The sequence below is a fragment of the Cannabis sativa genome, chromosome 7 (assembly GCF_029168945.1).
Source record: "Cannabis sativa cultivar Pink pepper isolate KNU-18-1 chromosome 7, ASM2916894v1, whole genome shotgun sequence".
In the NCBI taxonomy this organism is placed as follows: domain Eukaryota; kingdom Viridiplantae; phylum Streptophyta; class Magnoliopsida; order Rosales; family Cannabaceae; genus Cannabis; species Cannabis sativa.
The window spans coordinates 52,529,317-52,553,533 of NC_083607.1; the positions used below are offsets into that span (position 1 = coordinate 52,529,317).

The 24,217-nt window shown below is 31.3% G+C and overlaps 1 protein-coding gene and 1 pseudogene across 1 annotated transcript; both read right to left on the reverse strand.

Annotated features, from left to right (window-relative positions):
- Window positions 1–7,755: 7,755 nt before the first annotated feature.
- On the reverse strand, window positions 7,756–8,842 carry LOC115696629 (berberine bridge enzyme-like 26; annotated as a pseudogene).
- Window positions 8,843–16,211: 7,369 nt separating this feature from the next.
- LOC115696628 (berberine bridge enzyme-like 26) lies at window positions 16,212–16,940 on the reverse strand. Its single transcript, XM_030623522.2, has one exon. It carries the CDS (start codon window positions 16,938–16,940, stop codon window positions 16,212–16,214), a length of 729 nt encoding a protein of 242 aa, XP_030479382.1.
- Window positions 16,941–24,217: the final 7,277 nt, after the last annotated feature.

Sequence of the window (24,217 nt, forward strand, 5' to 3'; positions counted from 1 at the left end):
AAACTCATCAAAGAGTGTTAGAGTGAAATATCACTAATGACCCTTATAATTTAATAAATTTCTATTGTTGGTGTAAGGATAAAGTAGTAATTTAAACAAAATAAGTAAGTTTCTAAAAATAACTTTTAATTATTTAATACTATTGGTTAGAATTATTATTCCCTATTATTAAATAAAAAATATATTAATTTTTTTTAAAAAAATAAAATACTTGTTGGTAACCTGCTATAGGAAGTCAACATATTACCACATCATTATTTTTTTTAATACCCATTGATGGGTATTACCCATTAAAAAGTGTTCCATATCTATAACCTTTATAAAAAAAAAGAATGTTTTAGGCTTCCACTAAGTAAATTACTTAATTAACCTTTACAAAATATTAAACTACAAAAAAATAATAACTTGTCCATTTATAACTCAAAAACCATACATATTGTAATCCTTTTACAAATAAAAAAATATATATTTTTGAAATCTTTTTATATCTCACATTTAATTAATGAATAATAATTTATCTTTCTACAAAATAACTTAAAAGTATATTATTTTATACAAAAATTTTTAAAAATTATTTCAATTAATGAAAATAATTTACTTATTATTTTATTAAATAAAAAATAATAAAAAAAACACAATTTTTTAGTTATATAAGTATATATACTAAATTAAAATAATAGATTTATAAAGTTTTAAAATTGTTATATTATATACATTCACTTATATTTTTAATATTAATTTGACACGCGTAAGAACAAACCAATTTATTGATGTGTGAGGACCATAGCCTATACTAAAATAATATCACACTTAAAAAAATATATATATTTTCTAATTTCATAATTATAAAGTAAAATAGTAAAAAAGCTCCAAAAATTAATTTAGTAATAGTTATTATAATTTTTGTTTAATGTGGACAGTGAACACAAATATCTTTAGGAGAGTTTTATTTGCACTCTAAAAATTTATAAATGCACCATATTAGTTTTTTTTATCAAAATTCCTTCAATTCAAATTGTTAAAAAATAAATCCATCAAAATATTTTAAATATTATAATAAAAAAATTAAAATAAAAAATTATATGAAAATCTATTAGAAAAAAAAATAAAAAATATATATAAATTTGAAAAATAATTATGACTTTTTTTTTAAAATAAGTACTAAAATTAACACAAAATAATGTGAGAAAAATAATTCAAAAAAATATTAAGAGTAATTTTTAAAAAATAATTTTAAGTTTATTTTTTATAAAATATTAGGGTGTACTTATTAATTTGTCGGGTGCAAATAAATTTTTTTATATTTTTATAATAAATGAGTTTCCTAAAAAAAAGGGCAATTACCCCATATACTATTTTTTTTAACTTTTATTTTCAAATTTATGGTTTGAGTTTCTAAAGTGGTTGCAGCGCTAGTTGCAATAGGAGTTTCTATACGATTTTTTGGTGCAATTTAGGTTGCAGCGCTAATTGCAATATGAATTTTTATTCCGTAAAAATATAAAATAAAAACTATTTTGAATTGTAAAAATAAAAAAACTCCAATAAAAAATCATATTAAATACACGTGCGTATCACGTGTGCCTACCACTAGTATATATATAAAATTTCTACGGTGAGTAGTCATATTTTGTACTTTTTTGAACTGTAGAAAGGGATGACTTTTGAAGGTTTATTTTAACTATTATGTGATTGCAAAAAGGCCATATGTTATTCTTGGAAATATAAAAAGTTTTTTCTGGCAAAAAGGCTGATTTTTGGTTTTTTAAAAAAATAATAATTTATTTGGTTAGTTTTTCATCTCCAATTCCACCAATATGAGCTACTTTTTTTTCTCACTCTTCTACTCTTTTGATCTTATCACATTCTGAATCCAGTACGAGAGATTTCTTTTTATTAAGATTATTGGATCTATAAAATGATTTGTTCTCCAAATTAAGAGTTGGATTTTTCTATAAGTAAAGCATGTTTTTAGTTTGATACTAATGTTTTTAGTTTTATAGTATCAGTATTTTGATTTTACTTTATAGATTTGACTATTAATTTTTTCGGTAAAAATTTGTGAGTGTATACAACTTACTTTGTAAATAGTTTTTATGTTTTATATAAAGTTTATAATATGGGTTGAATCAATTGGTCAGTATTTGCAAAATTTTCTGGATTTTTAATTATAAGTTGTATATATCTGTTTGTTAAGATCATCTTTAGAATCCCTTTCAAAAAAAAAAAAAAAAAAAAAAGATCATCTTAGAATGATCATAGCCTGATATGCACTGAACAAAATAAATTTGGATATTGACTATAAAATCGTTTCACAATTAAACTTACTTATGCACAAATTCTCTACAGTTCATCTTTATTAAATAATTTTTAAATTAACTTTCAAGATCCACCAGTAATAATAACAAACAATTTTAAAAACAAATAGCAGATTCGAGTTAACCATGACATGCTGATTATTTTCTCTTATTTCATTTTTTTTTAATAAAAGACCTTTATTGAACTTGAAATACAGTCACTCAATTGATTGAAATACAATTTTTTCTACTGTTCCTCTCACCTCAACCGATTCAACCCAATATGATTATAGGTATAACTAGCAACCCATTAATTAGTTTTGTAAATAAAAGAATTTCAAAATTTAAAAAAAAAAAAAAAAAAAAAAAGAAAGAAAAAAAGGAAAACTAACACCAATGACCACCTTCATAGTTCATAGCACCTTTTTTCAAAACTGAAAATTATTAATTTATTAAATAAAAAATATTAATAAATTAATCCAATAAAATAATAGAAATATTCAGGAAGAGTAAGGTCTTCTGTAACTATTGTGTTCCTATACAATTTTCACCTATAGAGGTGTAATGGATGGATAAAAAAATGTTTCTGGGACAAAAGTAATGTTCTTAGACTAGAAGTATCCTATATATATTATAGAAATTTTTTTATTTACATTTAAACTATTATTATTTTTTTTACATTTATATAAAAATACATAACAATTTAAATCGCAATTTAAATTTATATCGTAACAACAATCAACAGACCAACTTAAACTGTAAGTACAAAATTAAAAAAATTAATAATAAAATAATTCCCATTAATTGAATTTGTTATGCTTCAATGCATAATAATGAAATAAATGAATAATTATATTAATAAAAATAAAAAGTATTATTTATTAATGATAATTAATAAATAAATATACTTTATTCAAAATATTGTAAATACTATAGGTTTCGATAATTAAATTAAATATGTAATTATGATGGTTATATTTACTTTTAATCATTGGATCATTATTAGACGGTTGTAATTAATTTAAAAATTTATTAAAAATAATTAGGGTGCGTTTGGAAAGTCACATGGTAATTAGATTTGTGTGTAATTAGAGGTAATTACACAATTTGGCATGTTTGTTTAACCATGTAATTACACTGTAACTATGTAATTGGAAGTAATTGAGGGGTTCCAATTACACTCTCCAATTCTCATGGCCCCCCATGAGAATTGAATGTAATTACACGGTGTAATTACTAAAAACTTTCCATATTAAATATTAGCAACTAAAAAATATTATTTTCCCATGTAATTACTAACTATTTTGCCAAACAAGATATTAGGAATTTATATGTAATTACCACCTCATATCCAAACACACTTTGCATTTTAAAATATAGTGTAATTACTACACTGTGTAATTACCACCCTAGTAATTACCCTACCTAGTAATTATACAGTTACTTCCAAACGCACCCTTTAATAAATTACTTATAATGTGATACTAACATGAATTGATTTATTTGTATAAAATAAAAAAAAAAATTTAAATGTATATTTTTAAAAAAGTTTTATTAAAGATTTTGATTAAAAATTAATTTATTTAAGTATATAACTAATTTAAGTTTAAAAATAAAAATTTTATCTGTTAATGACCTATTATAGCATGTCATAAAAAAAATGTAACTATAATTACATTTTTATTAACGAATACTTACCCTTATAAATAAAACTAAATACATTTAATGAAGAAGTTTAGTTTACAAAAATACTAAAATAGAGCATTTCATCACAAATTTGGCACTCTCTTAAAAGATGATCATGTTGATGTGTAGTTTTGTTTTTTTACAACACAAAGTTGGCAATAATAACTCCTTATCATTATTTATTTTGGAACATTATGAAGTGATGAGGTGAAAAATTGGATTCAATGTAATTTGTCTAGATTCAATGAACTTATACTCGACTCGACTGAGGAGTAGTTGATTTTTTTTTGGAAGTATATTAATTTAAAGCTCTAGATGCTTTGCTTACAAAATAACACAAAAAATTCTAGATGCATGTTTTATTTTTTATTTTGTTATATTTTTTTAGAGGAACAAAAATAATGTCTTTCATTAATAAGAGTGGCACTTTTGTGTTCGTAAATTATGTTCATGTCGTATGAAGGTTTAAGTATTACAAGAAAATATCAAACTAAAACCCAACTCATTTATTAATTATATAAAAAATCATGCTTAATTTTAATTAATTTTATCAACTCATTAATATGTTTATGTTGACCGAGATTTTCGGCAACTATTAAAATATGATTATAGTAGTGAGCTGTAAGAAAGCGAGATGAGGATTTTTACGTGGTTGGGGCGTTAATGAGCCTTAGTCCACGAGTCTTTGTTATTAATGGATGTATTTAATACAGATTCCACACTTGAGAGAATGTTCTTCTCATAAATACAGAGAATCTTCTTGGTGAGTATTTTCTCTTCTTGCTCTTATGCAACCCAAGATTCTCGACCCCATTAAATGAGCTTTGAGGGGGTATTTATAGTGTTTTGGTGGGGTGATCCCTAGGATTGTTCTTACAAATGTATCTGTAAGTATCCATAAAGTTGGGTATTCCCAATGAATGTACCATGGGTGATGCATGGTCAAATCCCTAGGCGCTGTAGGGTTTTTATGAGGAATGTCCTTTTCGCCTTGTGATTGACGTGACTCTTCGCAGAGTAGCCGTCGCTAGACTTAAATGATCATTACTGTAGCGCTGCTGTTTGGAGGTTGTGCCGTCAGACTTTATTGCGTGTTACAGTCCCAACACGCTTCCTCCCATGCGGCATTAAATGCGACTTGATTACTCGGGAGTGGCCTGACACATCCGGGAGAGGCTTCATGCTACGCGAGCTTCCGGGAGTACCTTGTACTCCGGATGCCTCCTCCGGGACCCATGCCCAGGGTGCTTCCTTGTGGCGCACAAAGACTTATCAAATATTTACAAGTTATCTGATCCACGTGTCCCTTTTCGACTGGTCCACGTATTTTGGGCGAATTCAGGGGCAACAGTTTATAACAAATTTAACATATTTATAATCTTGTTATGGTATATTTATGGGTAATTTAACATGTTCTTGTCCTATTCAACTAAAAAATATAATTTACATGTAATAAATTTAAGAATGTATACTCTTACATAAGTCATTATCGTGTTATTTTCGAATTAAGTTTGTAAACTCAAAAATAACCCAAACTCATTTAAGGCAAACTCAAACCTATTTATTTCGTGCGGGTTTTGAGTTGTGTTATTATGTCTGATCCAGATTATCAACCTTTGAGAGTCTCATTAATCAAAATGAATAACCTCAAACATTAGAAAGGAATCATAAGCAATCCAAAATTTAACAATTTCTAATTTTAGGGCATACTTTAGTAGCACTTAAAAAGATGAGTTAGTGAAACATAAAGATACAGGATAAAGCCTAGCCTTTTCCCTATATATCAGTCAAATCGTATTTATCAAATTCTTGTTTGATAAAATTACTTAAAATACCACTGCCTCTGTAGGTCACACGACCTGTAAAATGCTCAAAGAATGGAACTATAAGCTTTGGAGGCATCTGCAAAAGGGAAAAAGGTCAACCACATAATTAAAAAAATATCAAAAAACTATCGACAAAATTATTATTCCTTAAAAATCAAAACACATATAAAAAATCGATAATTTAATAATTATCCGGAAAATATAAAGTACAAGCAACTTTATCGACAAACATCAACAAAATGTTGATATCCTATCAATATTCAATAAAGGAAATGAAAAAATAGATAAGCTAACACTATCAATTTCTGAATTAATATTTTATCGATATCCTATTGATATTATATCGATAATTCATTGACATGATAGTAAAAAAACAAACCATAGGCAAACTAGAAATAATCGATAAATCATTGGTAACAGTCTAGAAAATATCAACAATATGTCGATATCCTATCGACAATTCAAAATTATCTAGAAAATATAAAGCACAAGCAACTTTATCGACAAACATCGACAAAATGTCGATATCCTATCGATATTGATCAATAAAAGAAATGAAAAAACAGACAAGCTAACACTATCGACTGCTCAATTGATATTTCAGCGATATCCTATTGATATCTTATCAATAATCCATCGACATGACAGTAAAAAAAGTAGAAAGTCACAAGCCTAACCAAACCATCGACAAACAATAGATATCCTATCGATATTCTAATGATAACCTATCGAAAAACATTAAAAAAAAAATAGAAAAACAGTTAAGCTAAACTATCAACTACCCCTTGGTTCCATAATCGATATCCTATCGATAAATTATCGATATCACTGTGAAAATACACAGACCACCATCAACAAAACACAGAATCCATAAAAATCCATAAAAATTCAACTAATCTCAACAACATACACAAATCTACAATTTAATCTATGAAAAATTTACATTTTTTTTAAAGAAAAACTTACAATTCGACTGTGTTTAAGTTGTCGTTGTTAGTGGTGGTCTGAACTCCGTTCTTGGTGATGGTGGCGTCGTTCAACACTATAAATGGTGGTGGTGGTTTCGAACTTTTATTAAGGTTCGATTGGGTTTCGTGTTGGGACTTTCGTGTTTTAGGTTAGTGCGTCGTGGTGACGGTGATTGGGCGACAAAAGACGAGGAGGGGGTCGTCGTGGGTGACATAAGACGAGGAGGGGGTCGTCGTGACCAAAGAGAGAGAGGGAGGAAGATAGGTGGGCGACGTCGTGGTCACGGTGGTTGGGTGCCCTTGGTATGTAACGTTAAGGGGGTTGGCGTTTGGGTTCGGTGAAGAGAGAGAGAGAGAGAGAGAGAGAGAGAGAGAGAGAGAGAGAGAGAGAGAGAGAGAGAGAGAGAGAGAGAGAGAGAGAGAGAGAGAGAGAGAGAGAGAGAGAAATTAAATGAAAAGAGCACTGTGAGTAGTTTAGGAAAATAGTGGTATTATTTTATATAAATTAGTTTTTCGAATAAATTTTGATATTTGGAGTTTAATTATATATAGAATAATGAAACTTTCATTCATATATTCATTCATATATGTTTTCTTTTTGTTTTATGCGAAATGTAGGTATGTCCCTTTAGAAATATTCTATCCTTCATGTTTGCTTTTCCTTTTATGGTAGGATTGCTAATAGTACTTCGACATACTTATGGGTAAGCTAACTCTTTCTTTGAATAATCATTATGGTTCAGGTCCGGCGACCCTAATTGTGTTAGTGTCTCTTTACCGATTAACTTTTATTGGTTAATGATATTGTTTTAACATTCTTTTTTCTCATGACATTTTCGCCACTAGATTTAAGTTTTTAATGATAGCTAACTTTTCTAAAAGAAAAAAAAAAACAAAAAATAAAAATTAACATTAACATACATAAAATTAAAAAGACTAGACAATAAAATTAACATTAACTTTTCTCATGACTTTCCACGCTATACTACTCAGGAGAAATAACATAAATACATTAATTGACTCTGTCTTATTGAATTTATGGTAAGATTTTTATCTATATATAGAATATATCATGGAAGCCAAATCTCTTGTCCATGCACTAAATTAGTTCCAACTTCACCAGGTGGAATCGGACTACAAGACACACTGATGCAGTCACCTCTAACCGTGAAAACATCACCATATTTGGTGATTTAAGAGACCGGTGGAATACTCTGTTCATGAGAAAAGAAGTTATCAGGATCGATTTTACTTTTAACACTCACCAATCTCTTGAAGTTACCCTTGAAATACTTTTGACCCCAAACACTAGCTTGTTCGAAGCTTGTAGCACCACCCATCTCGTTCATCCCAATATCAAGATCTCTATAGTTCACATAAGCTTCTCGTGGGGACATAGAAACATAAGGAGTCATATACTCATACAACTCCCTTACCCAATTAATGTGCCTCTCCCGATTTTGGTCCTCACTACTTCTCCATAAGCTCAAGTACTGACTCATAAAAATGATTCCTTTCCTATGAGGGAAAGGAGAATAAGATTCAGGAATCAAGCTCATCTTTCCACCATAAGGAGTCCAAATAATTATTTTTCCCTCAAGCTCTTTATCCAACATCCTTTTCCATATCCCCTCCAGAGCCACTACAGATATAGGAACTTTAACATAGTCTGACTTGGCTTTGAAATATGTCCTGTACAAAGATTTCGATTGAAGAAGGTATTCAACTGGTGTTCCAATTGGTTTTCCTTCGAAGAAACCCACAGATTCAAGCCAACTCATTTTGATACAATCATTTTGTGTCAAACCCAACTCAGGGAAGCTCATTTTCATAATTCGAAGGAGTTTATCTGTCTCCGAGAAAAAGAGCTTCATAATAAGTTTCTACAGTACCATTAACAACAACCATAGTGACTTTAATCATAAGATCTTCATGAAGTTTATCCACAATTTGTTGCCACTTTTGGATGATCTTCTTGCTCCAAAGTCTTGGTAATTCGAAAAACGGTAACTTTTTCGGGGACGGAAACAAGTTTAATCTTCCACCAAAGAATGATTCCAATGTTAGAAAAATTAATAATATACCCAAGATCTATTTGTATATAACATAGAACACAATAGTAATACATAATAATTAGGTATGTGTACTTGATTGATCCATAACAATTATCTCAGTTTGATCCACAACAGTTACTCCAATTCGATAGTGCAATACTATCAACTAAGTCTTCCTCCCTAGATCTCTAAATCAGAAGCAGTTTATTTTATCTGATTATCAAAAGGTATACAATTGTGATGAGACAATATGTATTTATAGAGTTAGGGAGGGGACTTAGCTACAAAACCCTAGTTGGGCTGGGCCTGCTCATCAAAGGCTTCAGTCAACTAGAAAAGCCCACACTTATGCTTCACCTAGACTTTACACACAGATGCTAAGCCCATTAACAATTGATCACCAACAACATGGGCTAACACAACAAAGAACTATCCAATCAACCCAAGTTTTAATAAAACCAATAAAATTTAATGTAAGCCCAAATAAAAGTCTAACATTCTCCCACTTGGGCTACATTGATTTTAATACATATATATTATATATCAAAATAATTTTGTTTGAAAACGACTCATGGGTTGAACAACAGGAAAACATTTATGGCCACTTTAAAAAAATGATAGTTCTCTGATAGCATCTCAACATACCGGTCCAATTTAACCTTTGATAATGAATGATGACAATCATATTGTTTTTAACTCAACAAAAGACATTCATAATCATAAATACCAAAGTATTAAATCGACATGGTCAATAAGTCTAGTTGTGTGGTAAGGAATTATGTTCAACATGTGATCAATTTTAAATAATATAATATTCTTATTAGTCCTCAATTTCACTGATACCGTGATGCTTAATAAATAAGCCAGTGAAATTAAACATACACCACTTAAAATAAGTAAGTGTCACTAAATATGCTTAAAGAATTAAGCCAACAACATATCATTGTCATTAAGCAAATAAATTTAAAAGACAATGATCACAACAATATGAACCACATGCTTTCAATTCAATCATTCTCGAGAATATAACAAAACATAATTGAAAACATATCCATTCAATAATAAAAAATATTGAAACATAAAATGTAGTTCATAACTTTATTCAGAAAATTATAAATAATAATTTCTAAAAACAAACAGAAAACAAAACTCCCACTAACCCAAAAGATCAAAAGATTCTAAAATGCCCATACTAACAACATGTTTATTAAACAGCACGGCACTTAACCCTTTGGTTAGAGGATCTGCTAACATCGACTCGGTCTTGCAATTTTCAATGACAATGTCTCCTTTCTTGACCAAGTCTCTCCGATGCTGAGATACTTTATTTCCATATGTTTAGAAGCACTACTAATCTTGTTATTCTTTGAAAAGAAAACAGCAGCATTATTATCACAATAGATTAGCATAGGTGTGGAAATAGAATCAACCACTCGTATCTCCGAAATAAAATTCTTCAGCCACAAAGCTTGCAAAGATGCCCCATAACATGCAACAAACTTAGCATACATAGTAGATGATGTGATCAAAGTCTGTTTGACACTCTTCCAAGAAATAGCAGCACCAGCCAAGGTGAAAATATAGCCAGAAGTTGACTTCAAATCATCTACACAACCACCAAAATCTGAATCTGAATAACCAACAACTCGAAGATTGTCAACATGCTTATACACAAGCATAAAACTCTTCGTTCTTTGCAAATATCTCAAAACTTTCTTGGCTGCAACCCAATGATCATGGCCAGGATCAAATAAATATCTCCCAAGAACATTGACTACGAAAGCTATGTCAGGTCGAGTGCAAACCTGAGCATACATCAAACTCCCTACTACACTTGCATAAGGGATGTTCTTCATTGGTCCTCTTTCCAAGTCGTTCTTAGGACATTGTTGCTTAGTGAACTTGTCCCCTTTCAGAATAGGAACAGAACCAGCTTTACACAAATCCATGTTGAACCTTTTGAGCACACGATTAATGTAAGCTTCTTGAGATAAGCCAAGAACTTTTCGATTCCTGTCATGATGGATCTCAATCCCCAAAACATAGGATGCCTCTCCAAGATCTTTCATATCAAAATTGGAAGACAGAAAATTTTTGGTCTCATTTAGTAGTGACAAATCATTGCTGGCAAGTAAAATGTCATCTACATAAAGAACAAGAAAAATATAACGACTCCCACTGATCTTCATATAAATACACTGATCAAACTTGTTCTCTACAAAACCAAACGATGTCACAACCTTGTCAAACTTCAAGTACCACTGGCGAGATGCCTCTTTGAGACCATAAATGGATCGTTTTAACTTGCAAACCAAGTGTTCTTTTCCATTCTCCTTGTAGCCTTCAGGTTGAGACATATAGACTTCCTCATTCAATTCTCCATTCAGAAAAGCAGTTTTAACATCCATTTGATGCAACTCTAAATCAAAATGCGCAACTAAGGCCATAATAATTCTGAATGAATCTTTAGTGGAAACAGGTGAGAAAGTTTCAGTGTAATCAATACCTTCTCTTTGAGTAAAGCCTTTAGCCACTAAACGCGCTTTAAACCTTTCAATCTGTCCCTTTTTATCCCTTTTAGCCTTTAAAATCCACTTACAACCTATTGGTTTAAAACCATCAGGTAATAAAACTAGCTCCCATACACCATTTTTCTTCATGGAGTCGATCTCCTCATCCGTAGCTGCTAACCATTTTGAAGATTGTGGACTATTAAGTGCTTCACTAAAAGTGACAGGATCCACAAAATGATCAATATCATATTCTCCTTCTCCAAGATAAACAAAATTATCATGACACTTGGTTGACTTCTTTTGTCTCTGAGATCTTCTTAGAGGAGGTACTTCTGGAATAACTTCTCTTTGTTGATCATTGTTTGGAATAACATCTTCCACAACTGGAATTTCTTCAATAACAGGATTCTCATTAACAATAGGAGCTTCATGATTAATAGGCCCTTCATCAATAATAGGCCCTTCATCAATAATAGGACCTTCATCATCTTCGATATCGGGAGCAATGTATTCATCAACAATGGGAGCATTACCAACTGGATTAGGATTGAGACTACTATTATCATCTCTTAAAAATGACATAGGAATACAAATTCCTTTAGATGACTCCCCCATTTCAAGAGATGTTGAAGGAATTTTTTCAGCAACATCAAATTCCAGAAATTTAGCAGTTTGAGATTCAACAATTCGCGTACCACGAGTAGGACAGTAAAAGCGATAGCCTTTTGAGTGCATTGGATAACCAATGAAATAACAACGATTTGTTCTCGGATCTAACTTTTTCAAATTAGGATCATAAATCTTTACTTCAGCTGGACAACCCCATACACGAAGATGATTCAGACTAGGCTTCCGCCCAGTCCACAACTCAAAAGGGGTTTTGGGAACAGATTTACTCGGAACACAATTTAAAATATAAGTTGCAGTCATAAGTGCTTCACCCCATAAAAACTCTGGAAGATTTGTTCTACTCATCATACTTCTAACCATATCCATGAGAGTGCGATTTCTCCTTTCAGCAACGCCATTTTGCTCAGGTGAACCAGGCATAGTGTATTGAGCAACTATACCATTTTCTTGTAAGTACTCTGCAAAAAGCCCCATGTGTTGTCCAGATTCTGTATAACGACCATAATATTCTCCTCCACGATCAGAATGAACAACTTTGATGACTCTTCCTAATTGTTTCTCAACCTCATTTCGAAAATTTTTGAGTTTATCAAGGGCGTCAGATTTTTCTTTAATTAAATAGGTGAATCCATAACGAGAAAAATCATCGATAAAAGTGATAAAATACTTATTTATGCACAACGTGGTGGAATAAGGACCACTGATGTCCGTGTGGATAATTTCCAATAAAGATTGACTGTGGTTTGCAGTCTTCTTTCTTGTTTTAGTTAATTTTCCACGAGTACAATCAAAACAAGTATCCCAATCAGAAGCATCAAGAGGAGGAAGTATTTCAGATTTAATTAAACGATCAACCCTTTCTCTGGAAATATGACCCAATCTTTTGTGCCATAACAATAAGGATGTTTCCTTAATATGAGGTCTTTTACCCACAGTATTCACAACATTAAAAGAGGAATCTAAAGGAGCCAATGACAACTTGTAAAGACAATCAGAATAAAAGCAATTTCCAATAATTCGAGAGTCAAGCATAATGTCAACATTATCATTTGCAAAATGAAAAGAATATCCTTGTTTAACCAAAAGCGGAAGCGAAACTAAATTCCTTTTAAAAGTAGGAACATAAAAGGTATTGTTCAAAATAATCTTAACAGTAGACTGTAATTCAAGAATAAATGTTCCAACATAGATAACGTCAACTCCAACATCATTGCCCACTTTAAGCTTGGACTCCCTCTCACTTGGCTTCCTGAGATCCCTTAGCCCCTGTAAGGAAGCAGAAACATGAACAGTAGCACCACTGTCTAACCACCAAGAATCAATAGGAACATCAACTAGATTAGATTCAAAACAAACACATGCTAATGGATTACCTGATTGTGCTTGCTTCTTTTCTAACCAAGTCTTAAATTTGTGACAGTCCGTTCTCCGATGCCCCAATTTTTCACAAAAGTAACACTTCACATTAGAGTATTTGGACTTTCCATTGTTATTCTTCTGTTTATTCTTATGCTCCTTACCATTACCATTCTGTTTAGTAGCACCATCATTTTTATTCTTGAATTTTTCTTTTCCTTTGTTGGGCTTGAGGTGAGAAACATAGTTAGCAGATTCATTCTTCTCCCTTTTAAGCTTGCTTTCTTCAGCTACACACTGAGAAATTAGGTCGCTGATAGTCCATGTTTGATTGTAAGTGTTGTAGGCTGTCTTGATAAGGCTGAAAGAGGCAGGAAGAGCATGAAGAGCTCGATGAATAATGAAAGAGTCAGGAAGAGGAATACTATGATCTTTCAACTTGGACCGAATATTCACCAATTTCAGAATAAAATCTCTCACTCCTTTTAATTCATCATACTTAATGGTTGTCATTTCATCCATAAGATGTCCAGCTTCAGCGTTTTCACCAGTGTCGTATAATTTTTCTACAGCATTGAAAAACTCTTTGGCATTTGTAGTGTCTGGCAAACCACTCAATAGATGTTCAGGAATGTATTTTTTCATAGTAAGAAGACTAAGACGGCTTGACTTTTCCCATTGTGCATGATGAGTTCTCTGGGCAGCTGTACTGGAGTCAGTAAGATCAGCAGGTTTTTCTTCTCGTAGGCACAAATCCAAATCCATTATGCCTAAAGTAAATTCCACATCTCGTTTCCATGTCTTGTAGTTGGAAGCATTCAAAATATGGATGGAAGCATTATTGTTATTCACAGAAAAGGAGACTGAAAAATTCAAAAAATTAAAACTTGAATAAGCAATATGAGCAATGTATTAGAAAATATTGTAGAATCAATCGGTCATTATAAACTCCCCTTTGGGGTGAGAATATAACACACACATGATCTACCTTCATGAAGTTAACAACAAAGAAAAAAAAAATACATATCATTTAAGAATTTTATTACCTTTGGGCAAATAAATTTCTTAAAAATATGTATTAATTCAAGCAAAAAATAATAAATTTATATATTTAAATTATTACCTTTGGGAAAATAATTAATATATATATATTTAATATTAACTCACTTCATGGAATGTGAACTAATATATGTAAATACTACCTTTGGGCAAGTAATTACACATATAGTCAACCAAAAGATATAATATTTTCTTCAACATGTGAAATTTGGTGTTAAAACAACCTTTGAAGATTAATAATTTTCAACCAAATTTCCAAAAGAGATATATAATTGCTTTTATTATATTGATAATCAAAAAATAAAGTGTCCACCATAACACATTATTTTTGTATCAAACAACCAAGTTTTATAACTTTAGAACAACAAATAATCAAAAGATGTGAATATAAGAAAATTGGTGGAGACTACATAGTCAAGATAAATCAAATAAGAGAGTGACTATGTCTTATGGAACGAGAAGAAACCCAAAATATTTCTATGATTGACAGATTTCGAAAAATCATCAAAAAATATTTTTAATAATTTTTTAACTACATAATTATCATTAATAATAATAATTATTAAACGGAGTCAAAAAATTAATTAAAAATCATAGAAAAATCAGAAATTAAATTTTAAGGACGCTGGAAAAAAGAACGTCGAAAAACGACGTCGCACGAGGCTTCACGCGCCCCCACGCGCCGCCTGCGCGAGTGGGCGTTGCTGCTGGGAGCCCTCCTTCAACCTCCAGTCGGATCTAAGACGGGTCACGCGACCCGGTTCGGCCCAGTTCGGGTCTGTCCTGTTTTCCGGCCAAAAAATCGACGAAAACACCGGATTTTGGATGGGTTTTGATCGGGAATCGATTTCTAGTCAATCTATATTTCTAATTTCGAGTATGAAACGCTAAATATCTAGATCTCATGGCAAACAACAATCCGAAAATTAAGAACATCAAATAAAATAATTGTAATACCAATCTCGGTCAAAATACAAAATTAATCATGTAAGAACAATCATAAGCAATTGATAATGAGATATTGATAATCAATTTTAGATCAAAAATAATAAAAATAAAAACACACAAATTATAATTTCATATTATAATCATATAAACTCTAAAACTTTAAAGTTAAAATTCTCTTAATATACACAATTATTTCATGCATATAATATATCAATAGAACGAGAATTTAATGATAAACAAAACCCCTAAAGTTTTAAGATTTAAAAATAAAAAATTCAACATAAAATAATAACAAAATTCATATGTAATATTATGGATAATTAACATATGCAAATTAATTATACTAATTATAGGTTCTAAATCATATACAATAGGCAATCTGATACCACATGTTAGAAAAATTAATAATATACCCAAGATCTATTTGTATATAACATAGAACACAATAGTAATACATAATAATTAGGTATGTGTACCTGATTGATCCATAACAATTATCTCAGTTTGATCCACAGCAGTTACTCCAATTCGATAGTGCAATACTATCAACTAAGTCTTCCTCCCTAGATCTCTAAATCAGAAGCAGTTTATTTTATCTGATTATCAAAAGGTATACAATTGTGATGAGACAATATGTATTTATAGAGTTAGGGAGGGGACTTAGCTACAAAACCCTAGTTGGGCTGGGCCTGCTCATCAAAGGCTTCAGTCAACTAGAAAAGCCCACACTTCTGCTTCACCTAGACTTTACACACAGATGCTAAGCCCATTAACAATTGATCACCAACAACATGGGCTAACACAGCAAAGAACTATCCAATCAACCCAAGTTTTAATAAAACCAATAAAATTTAATGTAAGCCCAAATAAAAGTCTAACATCCAAAGCTTCCACCACCACCACCTCTTATTGCCCAAAACAAGTCTTCTCCCATGGCTTTTCTGTTGAGAATTTTACGATTAACATCAACGATTAACGCGTCGACAACGTTATCAGCTGCTAGGCCATATTTTCTTAGCAGAGAGCCGTAACCACCTCCTGTTATGTGGCCACCAATGCCTAAACTTGTGCAAAGTCCAGCTGGGAAAGCATGTACTCTGCTTTTTTGAGAGATTCTGTAATAGAGTTCTCCATTAGTGGCACCGGCCTGAACCCAAGCCGAGTTATCTTCGATGTTAACCTCGATACGTCGAAGATTGATGAGATCAATAACAGCGAAACGACTTTGGTTTATTGATGCGTAGGAAACTCCTTCGTAATCGTGGCCTCCACTTCGGACTCTGAGCTTTAATCCGAGCTCTTTCAAACAAGTAATGGATGCTTGGACGTGGGAATCGTGTAATGGTGTGAATATGAAGTCTGGTTTTGGAACTGATGGTTCCAAGAACCTAAGATTTGTTGCTGTGGATCCTAAAACAGAAGTATATGATGAATTGTTTGGTGTGAAGAGGGTTGTGGTAACTGGTATGGAAAGTTCGGAATTTTTTGATACGCATTTGATGAAGTTTTCAGTTGTTGAAGCTGGGGTTGCACTTGCAGCCCATGTGAAAGTTAAATATTGAATAAGAAGAAGAAGAGAGCTCAGTTGTGATGAACGAACCATTATGAACTTAATTTTTTTTAGCTGTGGCCTGTCTTTTAGCCATGGAGACGACGGTCTTTTTGCATCTTCCTTTTGTGATGGTGGAGAGTGATTCAGAGATTGTTATCAAGAACCTAAAAAGGGATAAATCTATTTGGGGGATTGAGAACTATGTGCGATATTACAAGTTCTTCTCTTTTTTTTTATGGCTAATTGTAATTTTTCTTGTATTTCTAGAAACTATAACTATGCGGCCCATAATGTGGTCAAATAGACGTTTGCCAACAATGTTACGGGCATAGTAGATATATCTACTATATCTGTTAATATTTTTTATAATGACCATGAGGTCTAACTTTACTTTATTTATAAACGCATTTTTTTTTTTAAAAAAAAAAAAGAAAAAAGAAAACAAGAGTCACGGGCCGGCAAGTGAGTGGAACGCGTCAGTGTGGAGAATATAAATATTTATGAAAGTACATAATGCAAGAGAACTTGACAAAAGAGATAGGACTAGATTAATAAAATATTAAAAAAAATTATACATGTGTATATCTTATTTGATAATATTTTTTAAAATGGTAAATGTAATTAAATTAAAATTATAAAAATAAAAATAATATTAACCATTACACAATTATATATATAATATATATTACAGAGTTGATAAAAATAATAATAAATTATCTAAATTTTAACTAATAGATAACTAAGAATATAATCAATTAAAAATAAGACAGTAATTTAAATTACACAAAAAAATAACATAAAAATCTTAATGTGTGCACCCAAAAAAAATTAAACATACAAATATGTATTCATTTTTTCTCCATAGTTAGACAATTAACTTATAATGGATAAAGTCATAAATAATTGAACAATAATCCCATGTAAAATAAAAAGTAATTAAGTATCAACACATTATTATGTCAACTAAAAAAAAACTAAAAAACAACACACAAATAATTATAAAAATTAAAAACAACTACAAAATACTTGTGCAACAACTTAAAAATATATGTAGCCACAAATAAATAAATAAATAAATAATTTTATGTTGATTAATCAACTTAATACAACTAACAAAACAACTCTCTAATAACACTTTTTAGATATACACATTAAGTGAACATAAAAAAAATATTAACAACCTTAAAAAAATACAAACACAACACACAAATAATTTTAATACATATACTCATGAAAAACTATGTATATTAATATTTTTTATTGTTTAGACAACTAATAAAAACAACATAATAACAACTTCACTTTAATATGTAAATTAAATAGATTTCAACACATTTTGATAACAGAAATAAAAAATAAAAACAACACAACAATCAAACAAACTAACAATTAAAAAAAAATTGTTTGCAACATTAAAGATATAAATACAACACAAACAAACTTATTACATGTATTCATGAAAAACTAAACATACAATTATTTTTCTATTCACTACAAAAAACTGCTACTTTTAGTAATAATTTTTTAGTCACAACATAATTTTTTTGTGACTAAATGTGGCTTTTAGTCACAATAAAATGTTACTTGTAACTAAAACATAGTATTTAGTTATAAGTTGTCACTAATTTAGTTTTAGTCACAACAAGTATTGTGACTAAAAATACATTTAGTCACAACAAATTGTAATTTTTGTGACTAATACTTTTAGTCAAGGACCTTTTAGTCACAACATAGGAATAATAATTTATAATTAGTCACACTTTTTTCACTTTTAGTCACAAGTTTTGTTGTGACTAAAAGTAAAATTTTTTGTAGTGACTGTTTGAACAACTAAATAACAACAATAAAAAAAATATAATAACAACCTCACTTTAACATACAAATTAAAAAGATTTCAACACATTGCCATAACAAAAATAAAAAGTTGTATACATCACCTCAAAAATAATTTTAAGTAATTTCAACATATTATCTATATTTAAGATGGGTTCCACCTATCAAAAGTGACTTGTTATATAGGTGTGTGTCATGCTATGTGTGTACATATCATTACTCATTTTCAAAAGAATGAAAAAAAACAAGAGTCATAACAGCCCAACATATATGTATTTATAGCATTAACTTGAATCTTTTTCTATGCAAACTTTGATTCAAATTACAAAAATAAAATTTCTTAAATATATCATCACAAATCAAATGAATTTCAAATATTTTGAATAAATAAATAGTGTGGGATTAAAATTGCTAACTTATATTCATTTTTTTTTTAAAAAAAAATTGCTAACTAACAACATAAACACAGCACACAAAAAAATATTAATACATGTTTGAACAACTAAATAACAACAAATAAACAACAGTATAACAACTTCACTTATTAAATTGGCATTAACATACAAACAATAATAAATTAAAAACATAAATCAATAATCTAACAAAAATAAAAAATAAATAAAAAACTTAAAAACAAATATAAAACAATTGCTCACTAACTCAAAAGTATATTGTAGGTGCAAAAAATAAAAAATGTACTCATTTTTTTTTATTGAATAACTAAATAACAACAAATAAAATATTTGATAGTAACTCTAAAAATAAAAATTGTACATCACTTAAAAGAAATATATTTTTAAGAAATTAAAAAGTAGTAAAAAATAAATAAATATTTTATTAGTCAAAGTTAAATAAAATATAACATTTTCTTAATTAAACATAAATCATGTTATCTTTTAATTTTTCATAATTACTCTTATACTTTCTCATTAATTCTTTTCTTAAAATGGTTTTCTCAATCACTTTCACATGACAATGATACCACCTACACGTCCTTTCATTTCTTACTTTTGTTTAATTGTTTTATTTACTTTTGAGACCGTACGTATAAATGAAACAAAAAAAAAAACATAAAAAAGAAAAAGAAAAAAAAAGCGTGTCACACTAAATTTATATATAAGAAAAGTTTTTAGTTACTAGGTGTAAATTTCTCATAAAAATAAAAGAAGACAATATAAAAAAGGTATAGAATCTAATTTCCTCACTAAATTTAGTTTCAATTGATTGGTAATCCAAGTCAATTATAATTTTGTAGTTCGCTCAAGAATTTTAAAATCCTTACTCGCGTAAATCAGGTTGTCTTTGATTCAAATGTTCATGGAGATCTAGCTGTGTTCGTTCATGGTTGCTCAAAGACCTTGTATCCGAGTAACTCTCAGATTGACAGCTCCTCGTATTACTCCTACTCTCTTGATCATTATTACGGCGAGGTCTATCTCCTCCTCGCGTATGCCTTTCTGATCGACTGTGTTCTCAGGATCTTGAATGTCCTGAGCTAGAACTTGCCTTGCCTTGCACAGGCCTTCTCCTTCGTGTAAGGTTAGATACACGCCCTCGCTGGGGTATGTATATGCCTCCTCCCTATCAGTTCGAGAAGGATGATGGGGGTGTCTCGGAAGTAATCCACTTGTCCTAGGTTGTAACCCAGGATTTCTCTCGTTATTACGAGGGATCTCCTGTTCCCTAGTTTTGGGCTGCCTTATGTTCTCGTTCCTACGAGAAGATTCTGGCATGTCATTGTTTTCATTCCCGTGTTTCGTAAATCCCTGAGGTCTTCGAGGTACTCCTCGACGAGGTGCTTGATTGTTCTATTGTTCATCTTATCGAACATCCCTAGTTTCCCCAGGTTGCTCCTCCTGGGTGTTCTAGGGATTTTCCTAATTTGTCTCCAGCCTCCTGGTTCTCGAACCTCGAGGTATACCTCGTGGCCTTCTCACTCCTAGATCAGGTTGGTTTTGTGTGTTGTTCCCCTGAGTCACCCTAGCTACGGTTGCCTCTCTTTCCAACTCAGCGTTTCGTTGGTTACACTCGGTCAGACAAGATATTTTCAAATTTGTTCCATTTATTATTCGAATTTTTTTTTTCGAATTTAAATAATAATTGAAAATTAATTGAAGTTGATTTTTTTATTTAAACCAACTTTAATTTGTAATTTTTCATTATTATATTATGGAACTAGTTCGATATTTATTCGAATTAACTAATAATTAAAAATTAATTGAAGTTTTTTTTTTTTTTTTATTTAAACCAACTTTAGTTTGTAATTTTTCATTATTATAATATCGAATAAAATGATTGTACAAAATACATATATTTTTTTTTTTAAATAATGAGCTTTTAATCAAAAGATATTCGATCTCCATTGTTAGTCTTACAATAGTTAAATTTTTTCAATATAACCTCGAGACGCTAGACTTCGTCCCCCTATGGATGGTTATTCGTTGAACACTTTTAACACCGTAAGATTTCATTTGATAAGTGTTTTGTGAGTTTTCGTCTCTATTAAACTCTCCCCTACGGTGACTACTTAGAGATAAACTCATAAAACATGAAACAATGGTGGAAGCTCATAAAATGAGAATAACCTTGACTCTCGCCTACCGGGACAACGTTGGATTCTCATTTTGATCGAATAAAAGGTTGCTAAAATGGTTTTATTTTAGATGAGCTGACAACTCTATTCAACTAATGTTATCTTTGACTCTCGCCTACCAGGACACTGTATTTCATTATGTTGGAAACCTTGGAAAATAAACTATGTTAGATTTAGTATTTTTATAACATATGTGATTATTTGTTATTTTCTAAACTTGTGTATGAATTTTGAACCAAAGCCTTACTTCTCTTTTATTGATGTGTTGTAGTGTCTATAACCCTCTTCCCATTCCACTCCTAGTTAATATCTTAGCAATTGAACTTGAAGTTATAAACTCCTTGTCAGAGTAATACTTCACATATGCTCACGATGCACTTTAAATTCCAGAAAGCAGGTAAGCTGGGAATTGTTCACTCTGAAGAACAAATAGTTCATAACCCCATAAATCCTACTACTTCAAGCTTAGTTGAGAACATAAGAGAAAGTTATTCCACTTCCTCAAGTTATACTTCACAACAAAATGAACCAGCAAGAACAACAATTAACAAACGAATAAGCAGTAATGCTTTAGTCTTCGAATCATGTGTGTTAGAGAATGATAAATCCATCTGGATTCTTGATTCTGGGTCTACAAACCATGTAAGTTGTTCATTGCAATTGCTTGAGAATTGGAATTATTTGAAATCCGGAGAGTTGAAACTTAAAGTTGGTAATGGCGAAATGGTTTCGGTTAGAGCTAGAGGAAAAGCCAAACTCAAGTTTCAAAACATAATTTTGGAATTAGACAATGTCTTATACATTCCAAATTTCAGTAGAAACTTGGTTTTTGTTTCATGCTTACAATTACAACAATAAAAATTAGATTTTTCGAGTTCTGGTTCTACCATTTCTCGAAATGACATTGATATTTGTGTTGCATCCATGGAACATGGGCTTTATGTTCTTAGATTAGAAACACCATTTGCCCTACATAACGAACTTTTTAAAGTAGCTAAACCTAGAAACCACAAAAAGCAAAAGATCGTTGATGATAATGAAGCATATCTATGGCATTTACGTTTGGGTCACATTGGCTATGACAGACTAAATAGGCTAACCAAAGACGGTCCATTGAAAAATGTCATCTTAGGTGAATTACCTGTTTGCGAATCTTTCCTACAAGGAAAGATGACCAAACGTTCTTTCTCTGCAAAGGGAGAGCGTGCCAAACAACCCCTAGGGTTAGTGCATTCCGATGTCTGCGGGCCTTTGAATGTCAAAGCCCGAGGTGGTTATGAGTACTTTGTCACTTTCATTGACGATTACTCCAGATATGGACATATTTACCTTATGCATAAGAAATCTGAAACATTTGCAAAGTTTCAAGAATTTCACGCATTGGCTCAAAACCAATTGGGTAAAACATTAAAGATCTTGCGAACTGATAGGGGTGGAGAATATATGGATATGCAGTTCAAAGATCATTTAATTGAACTTGGAATTGAATCCCAATTAACCGCCCCTAGCACTCCACAGCAAAATGGAGTTGCAGAAAGACGGAATCGCACGCTTTTGGAAATGGTTAGGTCCATGCTTAGTTTTTCAACTCTACCTACGTCCTTCTGGGGATATGCAATTCAGATGGCAACCCAAATTTTAAATGTTATTCCATCTAAATCAATCCCTAAGACACCGTTAGAACTCTGGATTGGTCGTACACCTAGTTTACGCCATTACAGAATCTGGGGGTGCCCTGCTCATGTCTTAAGAAAGAAAGACGGCAAACTTGAGTCACGAACTGAAGTTTGCATGTTTGTCGGTAATTCTAAAGAGACTAAGGGTGGACTATTTTATAGTCGCAAGGATGATAAATTGTTTGTTTCTACAAACGAAACTTTCCTTGAAGATGACTATATTAAGAATTTCAAATCACAAAGTAAAGTAGTGTTGGAGGAAATGCTTTCAGATATAAGTCCTTCCAATGTTCCGTTCTCTTCCACACGTGAAGAGGACAATCCCACTCCCTCAGGTGAACCAACTGAGAAATCTACTACTAAAGTTTCTGTTCAGAAGACCACCGTTACCTCGTCGTAGTGGGAGGGTTTCAACAAAACCTGCTCGTTATGGCTTGGATGGTGAAATCAATATGGTCGTAGGTGACGGTATTGATGACGATCCATTGACCTATAAACAGGCAATGGCTAGTCCGCAACGGAAACGATGGTCAGCTGGCATGGATTCAAAAATGGATTCCATGAAAAAGAACAAAGTCTGGGAATATGTAGACGCACCTGACGACTATCACCCGATAGGATGCAAGTGGGTTTACAAGAAGAAAAGAGGAGCTGGAGGCGAAGTCGAAAATTTTAAAGCTAGACTTGTAGCCAAGGGTTATACCCAAAGAGAAGGCGTGGACTATGAGGAAAATTTTAGTCCTGTTGCCATGCTCAAATCCATCCGAATTCTTCTCTCTATAGCTGCTGCTTTCGATTATGAAATCTGACAAATGGATGTCAAGACTGCCTTCCTTAATGGGGTACTTGAAGAAACCATCTATATGGAGCAACCAGAAGGTTATGTTCTTCCTGGGCAGGAAAAGAAAGTTTGCAAATTAAATAGGTCTATCTATGGACTTAAGCAAGTTTCTCGCTCATGGAACAAAAGGTTTGATGAAATCATTAAGACCTACGGCTTTCTTCAGAATGAAGATGAACCTTGTGTTTACCAACTCAAGGAAGACCAAATAGTAGTATTCCTGGTCCTTTATGTTGATGACATTTTGATTATTGGAAACAATGTCAAGAAAATGCTCACATCAAGGAATGGCTCAACACTCAATTCGATATGAAAGATTTGGGTGAAGCAGCCTATGTTCTTGGTATTCAGATTATCAGAAACCGGAAGAACAGATCTCTTGCTC

Excerpts from the sequence above, each read along its gene's own strand:
- LOC115696628 (XM_030623522.2), bottom strand. The coding sequence starts at position 16,940 with ATGGTTCGTTCATCACAACTGAGCTCTCTTCTTCTTCTTATTCAATAT.